At 37.1% G+C, this 17,965-nt stretch overlaps 1 protein-coding gene across 5 annotated transcripts in view; it reads right to left on the bottom strand.

Annotated features, from left to right (window-relative positions):
* Window positions 1-4,062: 4,062 nt before the first annotated feature.
* The window catches only part of arhgap29.L (Rho GTPase activating protein 29 L homeolog), a 68,698-nt gene continuing 54,795 nt past the window's right edge, over window positions 4,063-17,965 (bottom strand). For all 5 annotated transcript variants that reach the window (XM_018258552.2, XM_018258549.2, XM_018258551.2 and 2 more), the window contains 13 exons: window positions 16,975-17,112; window positions 14,586-14,776; window positions 13,494-13,657; window positions 13,275-13,403; window positions 13,089-13,187; window positions 12,647-12,810; window positions 12,245-12,433; window positions 10,368-10,505; window positions 9,544-9,773; window positions 9,097-9,391; window positions 8,897-9,005; window positions 7,113-7,214; window positions 4,063-6,025 (listed from right to left, as the gene is read on the bottom strand). In XM_018258552.2, the coding sequence (XP_018114041.1) occupies window positions 5,136-6,025; window positions 7,113-7,214; window positions 8,897-9,005; window positions 9,097-9,391; window positions 9,544-9,773; window positions 10,368-10,505; window positions 12,245-12,433; window positions 12,647-12,810; window positions 13,089-13,187; window positions 13,275-13,403; window positions 13,494-13,657; window positions 14,586-14,776; window positions 16,975-17,112 (2,838 nt within the window). In that variant the 3' untranslated portion in view covers window positions 4,063-5,135. The remainder of the gene's footprint in view (window positions 6,026-7,112; window positions 7,215-8,896; window positions 9,006-9,096; window positions 9,392-9,543; window positions 9,774-10,367; window positions 10,506-12,244; window positions 12,434-12,646; window positions 12,811-13,088; window positions 13,188-13,274; window positions 13,404-13,493; window positions 13,658-14,585; window positions 14,777-16,974; window positions 17,113-17,965) is intronic.

The raw sequence follows: 17,965 nt of genomic DNA, 5'->3' as shown, positions 1-17,965 counted from the left end.
ATTCAAATATTTTAGTTTTTTCCTAAAAAAAATTAACTATTGCATTAATGCAAGTGGTTTACTACAGTCATTGAATCTTGACAGTTAAACAACTCCTGGCACCTCGTATCACGAAATTTTTGGGAGTCACTGCCAGGTAATGGACTGTTTGCACTTTGGAAGAGATTAAATAAAGCGGGGGAGGTTGGCCCTCAAGGAAGGCCCACAGTATTTGCTGGGGGGGGTCCCTGTTAGAGGGAGATTTTGGGGGAAAATTTTTGCTATTCTAGAGAATCATCCAGCTTGAATTTTAGTTATGTGATATTTGCAGTGAACATTTACTTGTTGTTTTAGATACCATTGGGACTGGTGGTATGATTTCACAGCAATGTTTTCATGCATATTTATTTATGGGTTAAGGGGGGCTGAGAAATGATTGACCACAAAGGGAAACTTAAACCTATAAAGTCCAACATTCTCTGACATCTGTTAATTGAAAGCAGCCCACATGTAAATCTCAGGTCAGCTAGGGGTGAGTCTTCGCTGCATTGCTGTTATGCGCAGTTTTGTTAGAAGCACTCCACTTATATTTTCCCATTTAGATATAGAGGGTTACTCTAGTTTACTCTTGGCTTCTGGTTTTATAAGCATTAAAATGCAGAAACGTATTGTGCCTGGATAATCCTGTGTACAGTACTATGTATAATTAGTAGAATTATAAAACGTTAATTAGCAATAATTCTGGCAGGAACCCTGGAATGTAATGTTCTACAAAAATACTCTAATAGACTCTTAGAAATTAATAAAACCTGTCCAAGACAAGAAATGACTGAATAAAGGGAAAATAACCATTTGCAACCAGTATAAGCAAACAAATCTGCAGCTGCCTTCTAGATCTCCTGTTGCTAATATGCTAATATTATTCTTTTCTTATCTATGCTGCCCAGCATTAAAGAAAATGTAATCAGAATTGTGTTTGTCTTTTCTTGTTTCCTATGTTATAGAATGGGAAACTCAGCGGCTAAATAGGAGCTTAAATTCCAGCTTTGAACATGACCCACCATCTGCTGATGTGTTCTGCACCTTCTGCTAAATACATCAGTGAGGGGACTGCCCTGAGATACACATACTTTCACATACCACAGCCAAAACTAATAATGAGCAAGCATCTGGCACATGTCCCTAATGTTTTAAACAAACTATGTTTATTTCCTCCTAGAAAGTATTGTATAAGCAGAGAAACTTTATTTCATATGTATAATGATTATAAGAACTAAAAATGTCTGTGTGTTGAAATCTGTCTTGAGTCAGAAATTGAATGAAGTCCCCAGTTCAGTTCATGTGGATATATGACATGTATGACGGTAGATGTGTTGACTCACTGCCTACTGTATTATTATTGTACATGAGTTAGGGTCTGGCCACAGGGGCAGATTAATCGCCAGGCGACTAATCTCCCCGAACTGCCTTCTGCCGGCTAAAAGGTAAATCGCCTGGGGGCAGACACACGGAGAGCTAAATTTTCCGAAGTCGCCCAAAGTTTCCTCGTGAGGCAATTACGATTTCAGAAGCGTTCTGTGTGCCTGCCCCCAGGCGATTTACATTTTAGCCGGCAGAAGGCAGTTCGGGGAGATTAGTCGCCTGGCGATTAATCTGCCCCTGTGGCCAGACCCTAACTCATGTACAATAATAACAGGTTCCTGGATAACTGATCCCATACCTATACAAAGAGCTGATGGTGTTGGCTTTCCCAAAAACATATCTGATAACCAGGTTTGGGACTCTACCTGCTGCAAACAGCATAACGTAAAGTAGAATATGAGCTAAACCCTAAAAATGAATATGGCTAATATGTGGCTAAAAATGCAATTTTTTAAATAATGAACTTGTTGCACCAGCCTAAAGTTTCAGCTTCTGCAGAAATCTGCCGGAAACGCACCAAAGTCGCCCATGAAGTTCTACCCTAATGGTATAAGTGATACAATCCCAATGTAACATGTTAACTGCAACCTACATCCAAATTACTTCTCATGAGGCCTACCCACGTGACTGCGTGAGATAATGGGAAAAAAATTGTTGCATTATAAACAAAAAGCATGATAATGTGTGTCTGGAATTGTATACATGTACAGTATGTCTCATTGATTTTTGAAATGATGTGAAATACTGAGACAATTTGCAAATAGTTGTTTCATGTTTTAATCATTGGGGTTTTTGAAGTATTTTGCCTGCCCACTGTCAGAAGAGGCTGATTTCTTGTTATTACCACAAAGCCAGTTCCAGGAAACAAAGAACGTACCAGATCTCACAATTACTGCGAGCAAATAGAAATGAGAGGATGTCAAGATAGAACCACGTTATAAACAGGAAAATAAGCAGTCGCTGCTGACACTTTGCAAGATTCTAAGCAACAAAATATAAACCATAAAACTATACAGACATGCTGCAGCATTTCACTTCATTACAAAGGAAGATTAGTAGCAGCTGGATACAAATAAGGTTCATTGTTTTCTATTATGCCCCATAGGAAATAATGACACATATTCCAGGGTTACATAAAGTGCTAGTTATTCATTTAATAGAGCTTCCAGCTGATGTAACCCTGGAATATGGAATAATCATTTGCAATGTCAACAGAGACAGTGACAGATCCAGTTTAATTCTTAAAATCCTTTAAATTTATTTGCAAAATCACATCCTATCATAACACTATGCTTCTTACTCGGGTCACATGTACTTCTAACAACTTTGCTGAATTCTCCCCTACGTCAACTAAACCCTCCTTTACACTGAATCAAAGGCCTGGGCCTAGGGCTGCATTTGTCTCTGGACTGGAGAACTGGAGACTGGGTGCTAAAGATTTTGACAGCTTTACTTTATCTCCCAAGTGACCAGTCCCCAGTGGCAGTAAAGAAACTAAAGAAGGGGTTTGCATGAGCAGCAGGGGGCTGGAACATGTTGGGGGCTGGACTAGATGTGTGAGTTGAATCTGGCCTGGGGTGCCGAGTTCAGAAATCCGGCCCTGGTACCATCAAGGGAGCTTCTACCATGAGGCAAGTTGAGAAACTTACCTCTGCTGCTCCTGGTAAGGGGAGGTGGTAAGGGGAGGTGGCATCAGAAAGTCCAGTACAAGCGGCCATGGGTGGGGAATCACCCCTGTATATCAATACTTCTCATTTAGTGATGTTAAAGGGGAACGCTGCAAAAATATAACTTCAGCTTTTTGGAAAGTAAACATAATTTCAAGCAACTTTGCAATATACATCAATTATAAAAAATATGCAAACTTTTTCATGATGTTTAATGGTTTGGAACAGTTCCCCGAGCCTAGTTCTGCTCTCCTGCTGATCTGCTGAGCTGACTGACTACTATTAACTTTGTATCAACAGCCAGCTGTCCTTAGCCTGCATCCTCCAAACCCCACAATTCCCTGCACACAATGAGGAAAGGAACATCACAGTGCAATGCATTGTGAGTTATGTAGTTCCTGCATGCTGTCTGTAAGCTGTGGAGTAGTTGTTCCAATTTGTAACATCAGTGTTTAGTCCCTCCTTCCCTGCCAGGATTTCAAATGATGCAGAAAGAAAAGAACTGTTAGATGGATATCAGCATAGAAAATGGCATTTATTCATATTTTTTGAACAAACAGGTAACTGTGATGGGTATATTAGGTGTTTCGGTGTTATGTGGGCCTCTTTATCAAATTTTGGTTTGGAAGCGGAGTTCCCCTTTAAATAACAATCCTTTTCTTTATCCTTCCAAACAAAATTTCCAACTACGGACAAGTAACTTCTTTCTCACAGAGAGACAATCCAATCACTACTGTGCATGAGGCACACACTGATTCAATGAATGGTACTAAACTGCCATGAGGAAGGAAGATTCAATCAAAGTTCAACCATTTTTTTATGTCCCCCATATATAAATATGGCAATGTTTAGGTTCTGCACCCTATAACTCCACACCACATTCTATGCAACTTTCCATACAGCATGAAATCTATCTAATACATAGAATAATGATGCCAGGGGGTGGGTACATCATACTGCATACATTACAGACAACTCAGCCTTGGCAGTTTGATTACTTAAAATATTTTATTTTTGGTCTTAAAAAAAGCTTCATAGGCTAATGTAATAAAATACCTTATATTTATAATATGCAAAACTCATTGCAATACATGTGTGCACAGATTGCTTTCCATTTCATACTGAGAATATGCTTAAGTGAAATCAAGCATTAAATGTAGTCAAAGTCAGACAATCTACACTTTAATAAGTTAAAGGAAACCAAAATTATAGAGCTCTGAATATGTTAAAAGTTAATATATTTGTTTGAGATTATGTAACAGTTACATTGTAAAAAAAAAATATACAAAAAAATACTGAATGCAGTCACATTTTTGGTAGTCTGTAGAACCAGGATTTTCATCCAAGCCTGACCAATGGAAATGTGGCAGAAAATAAAAGCTGTATATTGACCTATTCACAATAGATCTGAAGAAATAAGAAACTGAATTTATTTCACATCTTAAGTTATATTTTACACGTTTTGTAAATTCAACCAAAGTAAGTGCATCATCTCTGTAAAAAAAAAAAAATACATTAAAGTGACAACAGATAAAAAATAGCAATTGATGACAACAAAAGGTGTAAAATTTACAGTTATGATCCACAAAATTCCATAAAGGCTTTTTATACCATTATCTAAAAAGAAGCACAAATGAATTGCACAGATTAAATGTGGTCAATCAGCAAAGTCCAAATGCTTTGCTGCAGTCATAGGAAATTCTTCACCTTATTGTTTTTAGTTACACAAATTTACACAGTTCAAAAAACCATTTTGTTCCACAGTTCCATACTGTGTCTTGTTATAAATAAGCACATTACTTTTAATATCATACCTCACTAAGTGCACCTTATATAGCAGGTCTATTCAATGTCATGGCCCTCCAGCTGTTGGAAGAGGGCTGTAGCCTGAATATCCTGGGAATACAGGGATTCTATTGGAGGAATGGAAACAAACAGATATTTTGTATATACAAAAAAATACCGACTTTACTTCGTTTTTTTTTCCAGTTAAGGTCATAAAAAAAAAACCCACATTGGCACAAAGTTTCTCCCATTATTTACAAGATGGCAGCACTTGAATTCTGTCTACACAAAGTGCGCTTCTCTGTGTTCTAGCTCCTGCATGCGTTTTGGTCTAAGTCTCTGATATGCGGGCTTTGTTTCTGTTGTTTGCAAGTCATTCATTTTGCATGGGCTTTTGTTTTGTCCCTGCATGTCAGATTTTACATCGGAATCTGCAACAAGATTGACGTTGTTGTTGTTGAACTGGCTGTGTATTTTAGCTGAGCTTACTGTTGCTATATTGCTTTGTGTTGTCTCTTCACTTTGCATTGTCTTATTTGATGGCGGAAGGTAAAAAGTTCCCGGAGGAGGCTGCAAAGTTCTTGGGGCCCTTAAAGCCAAAAGTGGATTGGCCTCAACACAATTTCCTTCACTTGTCATGACAGCAGCTTTGGCAAGTGATGCAGGTATTTTGGGAAGTGTGGACTTAACTGAACTGACATTACAGGACAAACTGGCGACTGCAGATCCGGAATCATCTGCTCTGATTTCTTGAGGAACATTGGTCATAATCATTGCTGTCCGTGGGGTAATGTCATACTGTTTGTATTGCTTATCCCAGGTTTTCCTTTGACTTTGGGTGTCATAACAGGAAAGTCTATGACATAAATTAACAGTAGGGTATGGTTTGTTTTCAGAAACTTCTTCAATAATTGGACTCTTGCCAAGTTTTTCTGTGCTAGAAACACCCACATTTCTGGAATTCTTTTCATTCAACACCGAGGAAGTAAGAAGTCGATCCACAGGTAAACTAACAGGACGAACCACAGGTCTGGCTCTAGGAGCCCTCAACTGAACTTTGGTTAACTGCTGATAAGATTTTCCATGAGCAGAAACGTTTGCTTTGTACAGTTCCTCCACGTTCATTTTAGCAGGGCTGACTTCTCCTTCTGAAATAGTATCCATACAACAATCTACAAAGGAATAAAAGTAAAAAACATTCATGAAAAACATATTTAGGAGGACCTGCCCTAACCTTGGTGACACTTGGCCAATTACAAAACACAGCCAGGCTAAACAAGAATTTGCAATTTAAGACAGGATTAAGGGAAGACTTAAAATCAGAGGGCGTAAAACTGTGGTTTCCCTGTAGCACATACACTGTAAAATGTCTCCTTTCTGATGTCTGCTCATTAGCTAATGAAAATGAAAGGGTTACAACAGCAAATGTAGTCGGCAGGAAATAAAAACCTCTTAATATCTGCACCCCTCTGCTAATCTTTCTAAGATTGCTTTAAAGTGTCAGTTTTGCAGTGTTGCCACAGAAAGTGACTAAAAATCAAATGCTAATTTGTCACCATTGGCGGTAGGTCACACATACAGCAATTGTTCTAACACTGGAAGTGGTGACAGACAGACACGGCACCCATATTTTCAATTGGTCAGCAACAGCAGTCAAGTGTCAATATGGACAACCCAAAAAGTCTCAAAACGTATACGATTACACATCGATGGCTCGGTAATGCCAGAATAGCAGCCATCTTTAATCATTTTAGAGTAACAAAGCGTCCACTGCAAACTGTTTTGATTTTCAACTGTGTTGCCGATAAAGCTGTAAAAATATCTTTAGTATGAATTTATATCAACACATCATGGATATTTAGTTTGTAACCATTATTACCTACCTATTTATTCATTTTGTTTTAATAAATTACCTACCAAGTTATAATGCATTTCAATTGGTGATTTTTCCTGATTTAACGTAATGCTTTCCAAGATTTTATAGAAGCATTTTGCCTTATGTTCCCAAAAATAGCCGTTTGCCCTCTATTGCTTTAGGTTGTGCCAGTGGCTGTCAGAAAGGCCTTGCACATGCCCCCCCTCAGTGTAACATTAATGTTGCAATGCTTAACCAATGTCATTAAAGAAAACACTCCTGTATATCGTTTGAGTACTTGAAGAATACATTGTTTTAATTCAATTCCCTGATTTTAGTTTTTTCCCCCCTGAAAAACGTAAAATGGGGGTTCTACTGTATAAAAAAAAAATGTACACACTCACCAGGCTCATCTAAAGCACAGTCATGCAATGTAGACACAGGATTGACCATTTCTGAGGAGGAATCCGTGTTAACATTGTCATCACTTGGACAGCAATTGTTCTCTGTAAAACATATATAAAGCCAAATTAACATCTCCACATATTCTGTATTTAGGGATCATTATCTACTCCCAACTGTTTAGGTCACAATATAGATAGGTAATCAGAAATCATCTCTTTCCACTGCCAACAAGAGGAGGCCCCATAAGCAGCACACAACAGGTAAAGCAGAAAACTGAAGGCATGAAGCCTTACTGAACTTTGTCATTAGGTCACAGTTTTTGTAATCAATCGGTACGCATTCTAAAAGCATCATAATCTTATGTGATTTCTCCAATAAATTGGCTACTAGGGGTAGCTACTCATTCCACCTCGGAACACAAATCATTAAAGGGATTCTGTCATGATTTTTATTTCTAAATTACACTGTTTACACTGCAAAAATTTACTCTACAATATAACATTTCATTCCTGAACCAGCAAGTTTTTTTTTAGTTGTAATATTGGTTTGTAGGCAGCCATCTCAGGTCATTTTGCCTGGTCATGTGCTTTCAGAAAGAGCCAGCACTTTAGGATGGAACTGCTTTCTGGCAGGCTGTTGTTTCTCCTACTCAATGTAACTGAATGTGTCGCAGTGTGACCTGGATTTTACTATTGAGTGCTGTTCTTATATCTGTTATCTTGTGTTAGGGAGCTGCTACCTGGTTACCTTCCCATTGTTCTGTTAGGCTGTTGGGGGGGGGGGGTGCTATCACTCCAACTTGCAGTACAGCAGTAAAGAGTGACTGAAGTTTATCAGAGCACAAGTCACATGACTGGGGGCAGCTGGGAAATTGACAATATGTCTAGCCCCATGTCAGATTTCAAAATTTCAAATGAAAAAATCTGTTTGCTCTTTTGAGAAACGGATTTCAATGCAGAATTCTGCTGGAGCAGCACTATTAACTGATGTGTTTTGGAAAAACATGTTTTCTCCATGACAGTATCTCTTTTAGTAGCAAAAGGGCTATTGCTTCATAAAGTGCTTGGGCAAAAATCCCCGTACCAGATGGCCTGTTACTCTTTCCATTCATGTGTATAGGTAACAAATGGGTGCTCTGACTGCCCTTTAAAATAAGTGACATTCACAACTGTCCTGCATCATATATCTCTGTGAACACTTGCAATCAAACATGCAGTGTCTCATGTCACTTTTTCAATAAATGGCCAGCAACACTACAAATTGGAAGTGTTATAAAATATTATTTTTTAATGTTACTGTTCCTTTATCGGTATTCTATATTAATCACCAGTGTATAGGAGCCCTAAGAGTTCCTATTAAAGCAAATGATGTCAAAGACTTCAACAAATGTAATTCAAGACATCAGTGCAGGTGACAGTTCTGCGCAGTAACAGCAAGGCACACATAACTGTCACCCTTCTAAATCATCTTTCTGAACTTCTGGAGATGATAACATCCAGCTGATATGCGGAAAGTTGCAACATGCAACATTTGATTACCAGACACAGAGTGATATTCATTGTTTCATTTAATTTCTTCTACTATACAGAGCTTGACTGCTATAGAAGGGCATTATTCTGCCTACACATCCATTGGAATGCATTTGAATTATAATACACATTCCAATGCACAACCTCCCCTTATGGCATTGTTCCTTTATGATAAGAGGAATCTTGGCACTTAACTGAAAAAGAGACCGCCTAAATGAAGTACAGCTGCTTAAAAGTAGAAAACCTATACTTACCAATTTCTTCTAGTACATCCATGCTTTGTTTTCGTTCTCTCTCCTCCGCACCTTTGAAATCAAATGAATTTTCATCCAAAGAGCTGGCCCGTTTTGACAGTAAAAAATCCTAGTAAAGGTAGAAGAGAGGTTCATTTAATTACAATATTCCTTAAAAAGAAACCGTAACTCTATTATTTTACTTAAACTGCTGGTCTTACTTCCTTTCCGACCGGTAATGACTGTGACTTCCTGATTTGTTGTGGTTCTCTCTCATCTGTAGAACTCAAGGTTTCAGGTTGACTTTCTTCAGGATTCGACATCTTTCTTGACACATCAAATATCCTATCATAGTATGTTATAAGTAGTTCAACAATTCGTGCTTGATATGGATAATCCACAAGAGAGGAAAGTGAAATTGCGGCATCAGTCTGACGTGGTCTGATCAGAGTGGGCCCAAATATTATTCCAAGGTTGCTGGCTGACATTTTATTTTCTTCCACATCTTCGGTTACCCTGAAAGGAATCACAACAGATTTTTCTGTATTAGCAGGCAAAATAGAAAAAGATTTTTTATAAAAATGACATGAATAAAGACCTTCTTACTCTTTTTAGGAAAAAAGACTAAATAATATTTCTTATACAAAAAAAACCATTTACCAACTTACCTGTGTAGGTGCCCAATTAAGTATTGTAGTGTGTTATAGTTTGGTGTTGGCAACTGTTTCAGCAGATCTCTTATTTTAAGAATGACTCTGTTCAGCTCAACACCTGAAGGCACTCTCTTTAATGTGGGGCTACTTGAGGTAACCCCCATTTCTTCTCTAGAACGTTGACTTTCTTTTCCCAAGCCAATCAATTCGCTGTAGAGTCTAAATAAAATCAGCGGTTCAGGAAGCTACAGGGAATAAAAGATACGCATTTTTTAAATCACAAACCATGTGCAGCAATTCAAGTATCAATATAATCAGTTATATAATATTACTGGTATAAAAAAGCATGGATATACAGCACATACTGAATGAATTACAGAACAATGTAAGCAAAGGACAGGGGCCAATCTCAGTGGGTTACAAGTGGAAAACCCAGAATACCGGCCACATGACAACACAGAGATTGCTAAAACAAATGCATTTGTTTGGTTGGTAATTCTAAAAAAAGTGCTTTTCACAGCTCAAAAGCTTTACCAGTATGTACAATTGGAATCTGATTTATTTGGTCAAATGTTGATCGGTTTAATTATAAACATGTAATTGAATTGCCTGACTTCATCTCACTGTGTCAGACTAGGCAAGATACCCCATGGTCAATGAAATGCAAAGAGAAATCTCTTTAAATGCTAGTGTCACCTATAGCACAAGGGGTTGTCAGATAAGTGGCTCTTGACACAGAATTTTGCCAGTTACAGAACTTTTTTTTATCAGTAAAACAAAAATCAAAGTAAATATATTTTCACACCAGGCAATATAGAGTATTACTTCATATGACTTACCTGGCGAAGGTACAGCTTAAGAACATTGCTGATGTCATGTGTATATAAATCTGACAGTTCTACCAAGTCCTTTCCATTCTCAAAAGCCTGGCACAGCTTTTCAACGCGAGACTTTGCTCCATTTACACGATAGATACCCTAGGAAAAACATTTTATCTTTTACATACTGGAGTCATTTTTTTCAGGGGTTCTTACTATTAGACAAATGCAATGCACACATTTTTAAAGTGCCAACGTATTCTGCAGTGCTGTGCATGGGTATGTATACTGCTCAAAAGGACAAACATGGAAATTGAAGCTACTCCATGTTCTTGCAAGAAAGATAATTGGATTACCAGTGCAGATATTTCCCCTACATAGTGGACACCTGCTAACAAAAAAAGTCACCACGAAGGGGGAGGGTTGGTGTTATATACTGGTTATATATATATATATATATATATATATATATATATATATATATATATATATATATATATATATATATATATATAATATATACACATGTCTATATATATATACATGTCTATATATATATATATATATATATATATATATATATATATATATATATATATATATATATATATATATATATATATATATATATATTGCAAGGACCAAATAGGGAATAGCTTTAATTTCTATGTTTGAGCTGTTTAGCTCATGTAATAACAAAAACCATAGACTTTTCACGATCAAAGCAAAAAGCATGTTCGGCACAACCCCTATTCAATAAACTTGTGCTGACTAAGGGGTATACTTCACCTTTAAAGAGGAGGTTCACCTTTACATTAACTTTTAGTATGTAATAGAACGGCCAATTCTAAGCAACTTTTTAATTGGTCTTCATTATTTTTTTTTTTTATATAGTTTTTAAATTATTTGCCTTCTTCTTCTGACTCTTTCCAGCTTTCAAATGGGGTCACTGAACCCAATTAAAAACAAATGCTCTGTAAAGCTACTTTTTATTACTCATCTTTCTATTCAGGCCTCTCCTATTCATAATCCAGTCTCTTATTCAAATTAGTGCATGGTTGCTAGGGTAATTTGGACCCTAGCAACTAGACTAATTCAATTGCAAACTGGAGAGCTGCTAAATGAAAAGCTAAATAACTCAAACCACAAATAATAAAAATGAAAACCAATTGCAAATTGTCTCAGAATATCACTCTCTACATCATACTAAAAGTTACTTAAAAGGTGAACCACCCCATTAAAGACTACAAAAAAGTACAAAAAACCTGAAAAACTGCATACCTCCCAACTGTCCCTTTTTCAGAGGGACAGTCCCTCTTTTGACAGCTCAACCTGCAGTCCCTCATTTGTACTGGAAAGTCCCTATGTTGTCTGCACTGAACAGCCAGAAAAAGTGCAGAAGACTGATCAAAGCAGTCTACAGGCATATGTATGTATGTATGTATGTATGTATGTATGTATGTATGTATGTATGTAATCACTGGAAGCAATCAGCTATTGCTAAGCATAATTATAAAGAATGTCATCCAAAACAGCTACTTATGAGATGACTTTTAAACATCTACCTTTTACTGTTAAGGAGGTTATTGGCTTTAAGGACTTTCATTTAAAAAATGCACTTCCAATTACCAAGTGCTTTGAAAGCCAAATATTAAACCCTTGTAGCCGATATTCTTGTGATGTCACATGACAAGGTATATACATGGCTTTGATGTGTTCGACTGTGCTCTGCAAGTGTCTTTCTAAGAAATTCATAGGCATACTGCTTGATTTCTTTGCGGCAATGAAGATCAGCTTTACTAAAGTTTTAGGGATAGCATGATAGCTGTGAGAGTTCGGACACTCATAATTTGTACCAAAACACTCTAAGCTTTGCTTTTATTTCAGGATAAACTCACCTTTACAGTTAATGCTCTGCTTTCAATTTCTGTTGTACACTTCTTTATAATAAAAGGAATGCCATCATGGGTGTTTTTAGCCGCCTGAGTAAATTCCACACCAAACAGATGAAGTCTTCCGTGAAGCTTTTTGTGTCCACACTGAATGGCCAGTGTCTCTAAACACTTCTTGTGGCAAGCAAGAGAACACTAAAATATAGAAACACTGTGAATAAGACGTTGATCTATTGAGCTCTGACTAGTCCCAATTGTGTGATCATTGACTTAACTTAACATGTGTGTATATTTAGTGCAGACTCCTGAAAGACCCTCAGGTCTAAATAGTTAGGAATTTTACTTTATGTTCCTGAAAGGGGCAAAAATTGCACATGAAAAGTACTCTGATTAAAACGTTATTCTTACCTCTTCACACTCTGCTCCGTGAAAGACCACCAAGCTGTCACACTCTCTGCATTTAGATGGAGCTCTTAATTTCCGCAGTTTGTGAGTCTGGGCTGCCTTCGACATAATGGTATTTCTAAATGGTCCTGGAGAATTGGCAATCTCAGAAACAAGGTCATTCAAACCTGCAAACAGCAGCAATTATAAGTCAATGGCTATTATGCATTTGTTCACTGTAGTGTTAAAGGAAAGCCTGAGTCAAATGAGTGGCTCTTGCCATATTGGGCTAATCTGATCATTTGGCCCCAGGGCCAAACAACAAGGGGAATATGGGCCAGCTTTTCACTCACTTTTTTGAGTGAGCATGCAAAGTACAACATATGGCTCATGGTAAAATATAAAAATGGGTAATATAATAAACATAAAAGGTAATATAATTAAATATAAAGTGCAACATTTTTACCATTTTCAGAAGGTGAAGGTGGTTCCCTTTCATCAAGATCATCAGCTGATGACATAGTTCCTGTAGATGGTGTCCTGGGAAGCCTCCTCTTAAACCCCCCTGTAATTACATGTACAATGTGGATTCTCAAATAGATTTACTTCTTACATGAATACACCTTTATTTGGTCACAAAGTTTTTTTTTACCTGGGCTTGCAGATGGAGAATCCATGGAACGAGACTCACTGCTGCCTCCTGCACTCTCTGAATCACTACACATGCCTCCACTTTGGTTTCCTACAGACCAAGATCTAAAAGGTGGTGGTCCTCTTATTCCTTTAAGCATAAGAAATTAATATGATAATGTTTAGCTAACAGTTTTCCATTTACAACTGAACACTATTAAGTTATCACCAATGTTTTTACCAGGAATATCTATGCTGCTGCTGGACCTTTTCTGCTCCATCTTGTTAGATCGCCTATAAACAGGACTTCCGATGTCATCGGGTGGTTGACAATGGAATTCTCCTGAACCTTGAGATAAGTTGCCTTGAGATGCGTGGGCATCTTGTCTCTTAGACAGAAGTGACCTTAATATTGAAAGATTTTCTGCTTTTAATGCTCCAAGTAAATGCAAAATCTCATATAGAAATTATTCTACAATGAAGTTGTAGTATGAATTAAAACCTGGAATCATGCAAGTCTCAACACAGAAACTAACTTGTATATCTAAATGTAATTATTAGTTGGCATGTTTATGCCACATTCTACATCTGCAATAAACTCCATGTTGGAAAGTCTCCAGAATGTCCTCAAATAGAAAGTATCATTAATAAAAAGAAAGACGGAGCAACAAAAAAAAACTTGAGGGTTGAAATTGATTTTACAGCCTGCCCCACTTAAATAAATGTGAATGCATAATGCTTATTTCATGATAATATATTCACATTATTATTAAGCAGGAAAAATAAACTAGGCAACATATTTAATGCTTTTTTTTAAAGTGTTCTTAAGACAGGATATAGTTTTAGCTGAAATGGTGAAATGGCCTGCAGGGAGATATAATTCATAGAACCCATTTTTGAGAGATTTTTTAAAGCAGATCATTTGCATTGTTTACGTGTTGAGTGGAAAGTTGAAGCTGCCTGTGTAACATGTACGTTGGCTGGTCACCCAACATGCATTTGCTTGTTATGGAAACTGTAATGAATGGCTACTGTGACTCAAGCACTTAATTACTGCCATGAATGGGAGGAGACCCTTAACAATCCTCTCACAGTTCTGACAATACAGGGTATTCAGTTTGAAAAGATATGTACAAATACATTTTTACTTGTACTTAAAAAAATGTAATTTAACTCCGTACAGCTGACTCTTATCTGCAAAACTAAAGTCCCTAGGAAGTGTATGGAGCTAACTGGCACTGTATCCCATTTGCTTCATAAAAATGTAAATTAGTGTTAGGTGACATAGTCTTTGCTACAACAGGCTGTGCAGAGTCATGGGAGGTTTACTTACCCTCCAATGTTTGTAATTGGAGCATCACATGATCCTGTCTCAATGGGACCGTCCTCTTTGGGCAAGTTTTTGACAAAATCTGAATACTGCTGTCCTGGCTCATAAAGTTTGGCATTCTCACACAGGGTCTGGCAATTAACCGGAAGGGATACTACTTGGCTATGCTGTAACTGGAATAGATTCACTGTTGCCTGTAGACAAATGACTTGATTAGTACTTGTAATATCAAATAAAAGAAGATATGCATATAAGTGCAAAATAGCATTGTGTCTTAACATGCTGACTGTGTGAAAACACAGTATGCATTACATAAAATAGAATGTGTGTGCTACAGGAAAGAAATAGAAGTTCTGGAGTTTTAAAGAGCGCCTCAAGGATTAACAGTTTGTCACTCAGTAATAATGAATTCATTCATTACCAAGACTAAAACTGAGAACACTGGTTACCAGTAAAAGCTCAGAAGCATTGAAGCACCATGTGCTGTGCAATCCCAGCAAAAATGAAGGAGAGCTGAAAGAATGCAGTGAAGATTGGCTTCAACATTTAAGGATGCTTATGCTGGAAGCACAATTGATAAAGAGATTGCAGTGCTTTAATCTAAGCACACCATTCATAAATGTAATGTGGTATATCACCTTTTTCAACTTTAGTTCAATCAATAGGATGCTCAACATACTTTTTACCTATTGTTTTAATTAGGAAATATGTATGTGTTATTTCTTGCATTAAACAGAGCAACATCTGAAATGATAAGTAACATCACATTCTACTTCCTGTCTATAGGAGCATAGTCAAAACAAATCAACATCCCACCAAGAAGCTCTCCTATAATGAGCTGTTCTTTATCTCAAAGCTTAACAGGCTGTAGCTGGGTAAGGGAGGGATTTGTATTTGTTTATACAGAGGGCTTCCCGGTGCAATGCAGATTTGTTTTTATGTTGCTCACACAAGCTATAAACAGCATTTGACTTTCAACTTCATATTTTACCCTGTTAAGGTACAAGAAACAAAAACACACACATTTCCTCATTAAAAGAATAGCCAAAAGGTAATGTTCAGTGCAAGTTAAATAAGGGGAGTATACTGATCCTTTAAGAAAAAAATCCCCACTTCCAATAGAGTAATAACCTTAGGTTTTCAATACAATGAAAATATTGATTTAGGTACAAACAAAGTTTTGCAAGTCTGTGTGTAATCAAACCTCTAGATAACTACAATGTAAACAGAGCTTGGCAAACTGCCACTTTAGACACATCCCCTGCCAAGTGTGGTTTAATGAAGTGCTGCACTCAACTCTATCGCATGTCATGGTTTTAACAATGCCATTGGTTTTATTGCTTTAGTAGCAAGGAGTCAGGAAGTGGAAGCTGCTGCTCTAAAATCTACCATTTTCATGTTGTCTGAGAACTTAACTGCCACAGCTCAACCACAAATTACACTTTCATTCATGGACATGAATGGGTATTCAAAGTCAATGCTTTTATTATTTGTTAATTACAGATATCGGGGCTCATTTACGAATATAAAGTGCAGTGAAAAGTGCAAAATTGTGTCCATCCAAATGCAAAAGGTAAAAAGGTACAAAGCACAGAGTGCACAAACATAAGGATACTCAGATTAACAGCCTCTGTGAGGATGGGATAATTCAAGAGCTCCCTATGCATGCTGCAACATCATATGATAAATCTGATGCTAACTCTGTTCAGGGGCTTTGAGCACTGCCAGGCTGGAAATAAAATCTGAATGCAAAGCACCCTGAAGTGCCCCAAAAAAGGCATACATAAGCATAAACTAACTGAATCAGCAACGCTTTCACAGAAATATGGAAAAATAACTATAAATAACACATTCTGCTCTTAAAGGGAAAATATACGGACACAAGCTCATTCAGTAGGGCTTATGTAGAAAATGTGCATAAACATTACATAAACTTCCAAAAATGTATTTATTTATTTACGCAGACATGCCTGATCCCATAGATTGAAAGGGAACTATTATAATCACAGGGCAATGGAACAACTCCTTCACCTTGTTCCATTGGGAAGTGTTGAATTTACACACTGGGTGGAAAGCAAAGAGACTTCAAGTTCCAAAATTCATCACTTCAAATGGAACAAGGTAAGGGATGTGTTGGATTATCTTGGCAGTCAATGGGAGAAGTGGGAAGATGGTCCCTGCAGCACAGACAGATTATCATTCAATCTGTGGAATCGGTTAAGTCTGTAAAAAATACATTTATATTTATTTTGTGGAAGTTCACACATTTTTTACAGAAACCCAAATATATAAGCTCATGTTAAAAAAGATGTGTATATTTCCCATATAAAAATGGATGGTTCAATAAATGCTTTGAGAAAACAAAAGAAATCACCAGAAAATATTTACTTACAGCTTTAAGAGTAAGATCACACTGATAAATAAATTCTCGAATTTGAGTTAAAAGATCACTCTTAAAGTTTTCCATAGAATTCCTCCTCTCCTCAGCTTCTGCCATACAAACTTTGTAATATTCTTTAGCTTCTTCTGCCTGCCAAGTGAGAAAAGAAATCACAATCATCTAAAAGCAGTCAGATTCAGAATATGATATACTTAATTGTAACGGGTGGTGATTACTTGAATGCCGCAAAATATTTTTCAACCCATACACCTTTTGGCTGCAGTGGAAAGGGCTGAGGGTTACACAAAGATTTGTTTCTGGGCAGCAGTCAAGACACTCAAGTGAGTGGATCTATAAAGAGGCAAATTATGTTTTCATCTCTTGTTTTATGAAAGACAATACAGTTATAGGGATAGTTCATCTTTAAATTACCTTTTCTTATGATGCAGACAGTGATATTTTCTTTGCAATTAGTATGGTATTGGAGGTACAGTCTCAGAAAAAAACAATTCTGGGGCACCCAGCCTGCTGAAGGGCTTCACACACTTCAGATTTTGACATGATCATATTAATTACAATTTGGGCCCCAGAGCACCCACTACATCCAAAAAGGAGGACAGCGAATCTCTAAGCAGCTTTAACAGAAAGTTGGCTCAAGCTCACAGCCCTGCTTGCAGTGAATGCATGGCAGTTTCAGCTGGCAGAAAATAAACTAATTTTATTTAAATGCCTAGACTACCATAATTAACAGTTTCTCGCATCATAACATATTCAAGACAGCCTGTGATATAAAAAGCAGGTCTGCATTTTCTTCCTTGCAGTAGTGGCAAATGAAACTATTTGACAAAAACAATGTACGTTTCATGTAACCACAACATACCTAAGAACAAAAGAGGATTGTGCATTTATAATTATAACTGAAACACGAAGCTAAAGCAAGACCAAAATACCAGAGGTAAGCTAGTTTACCAAGGAAGAGCTGTGATAAAAATTAAATGTACGC

Source organism: Xenopus laevis, chromosome 4L (genome assembly GCF_017654675.1).
Source record: "Xenopus laevis strain J_2021 chromosome 4L, Xenopus_laevis_v10.1, whole genome shotgun sequence".
NCBI lineage: Eukaryota > Metazoa > Chordata > Amphibia > Anura > Pipidae > Xenopus > Xenopus laevis.
Note: the sequence above shows the minus strand (reverse complement) of the source record. Positions and strands in the feature narration are given on the sequence as shown.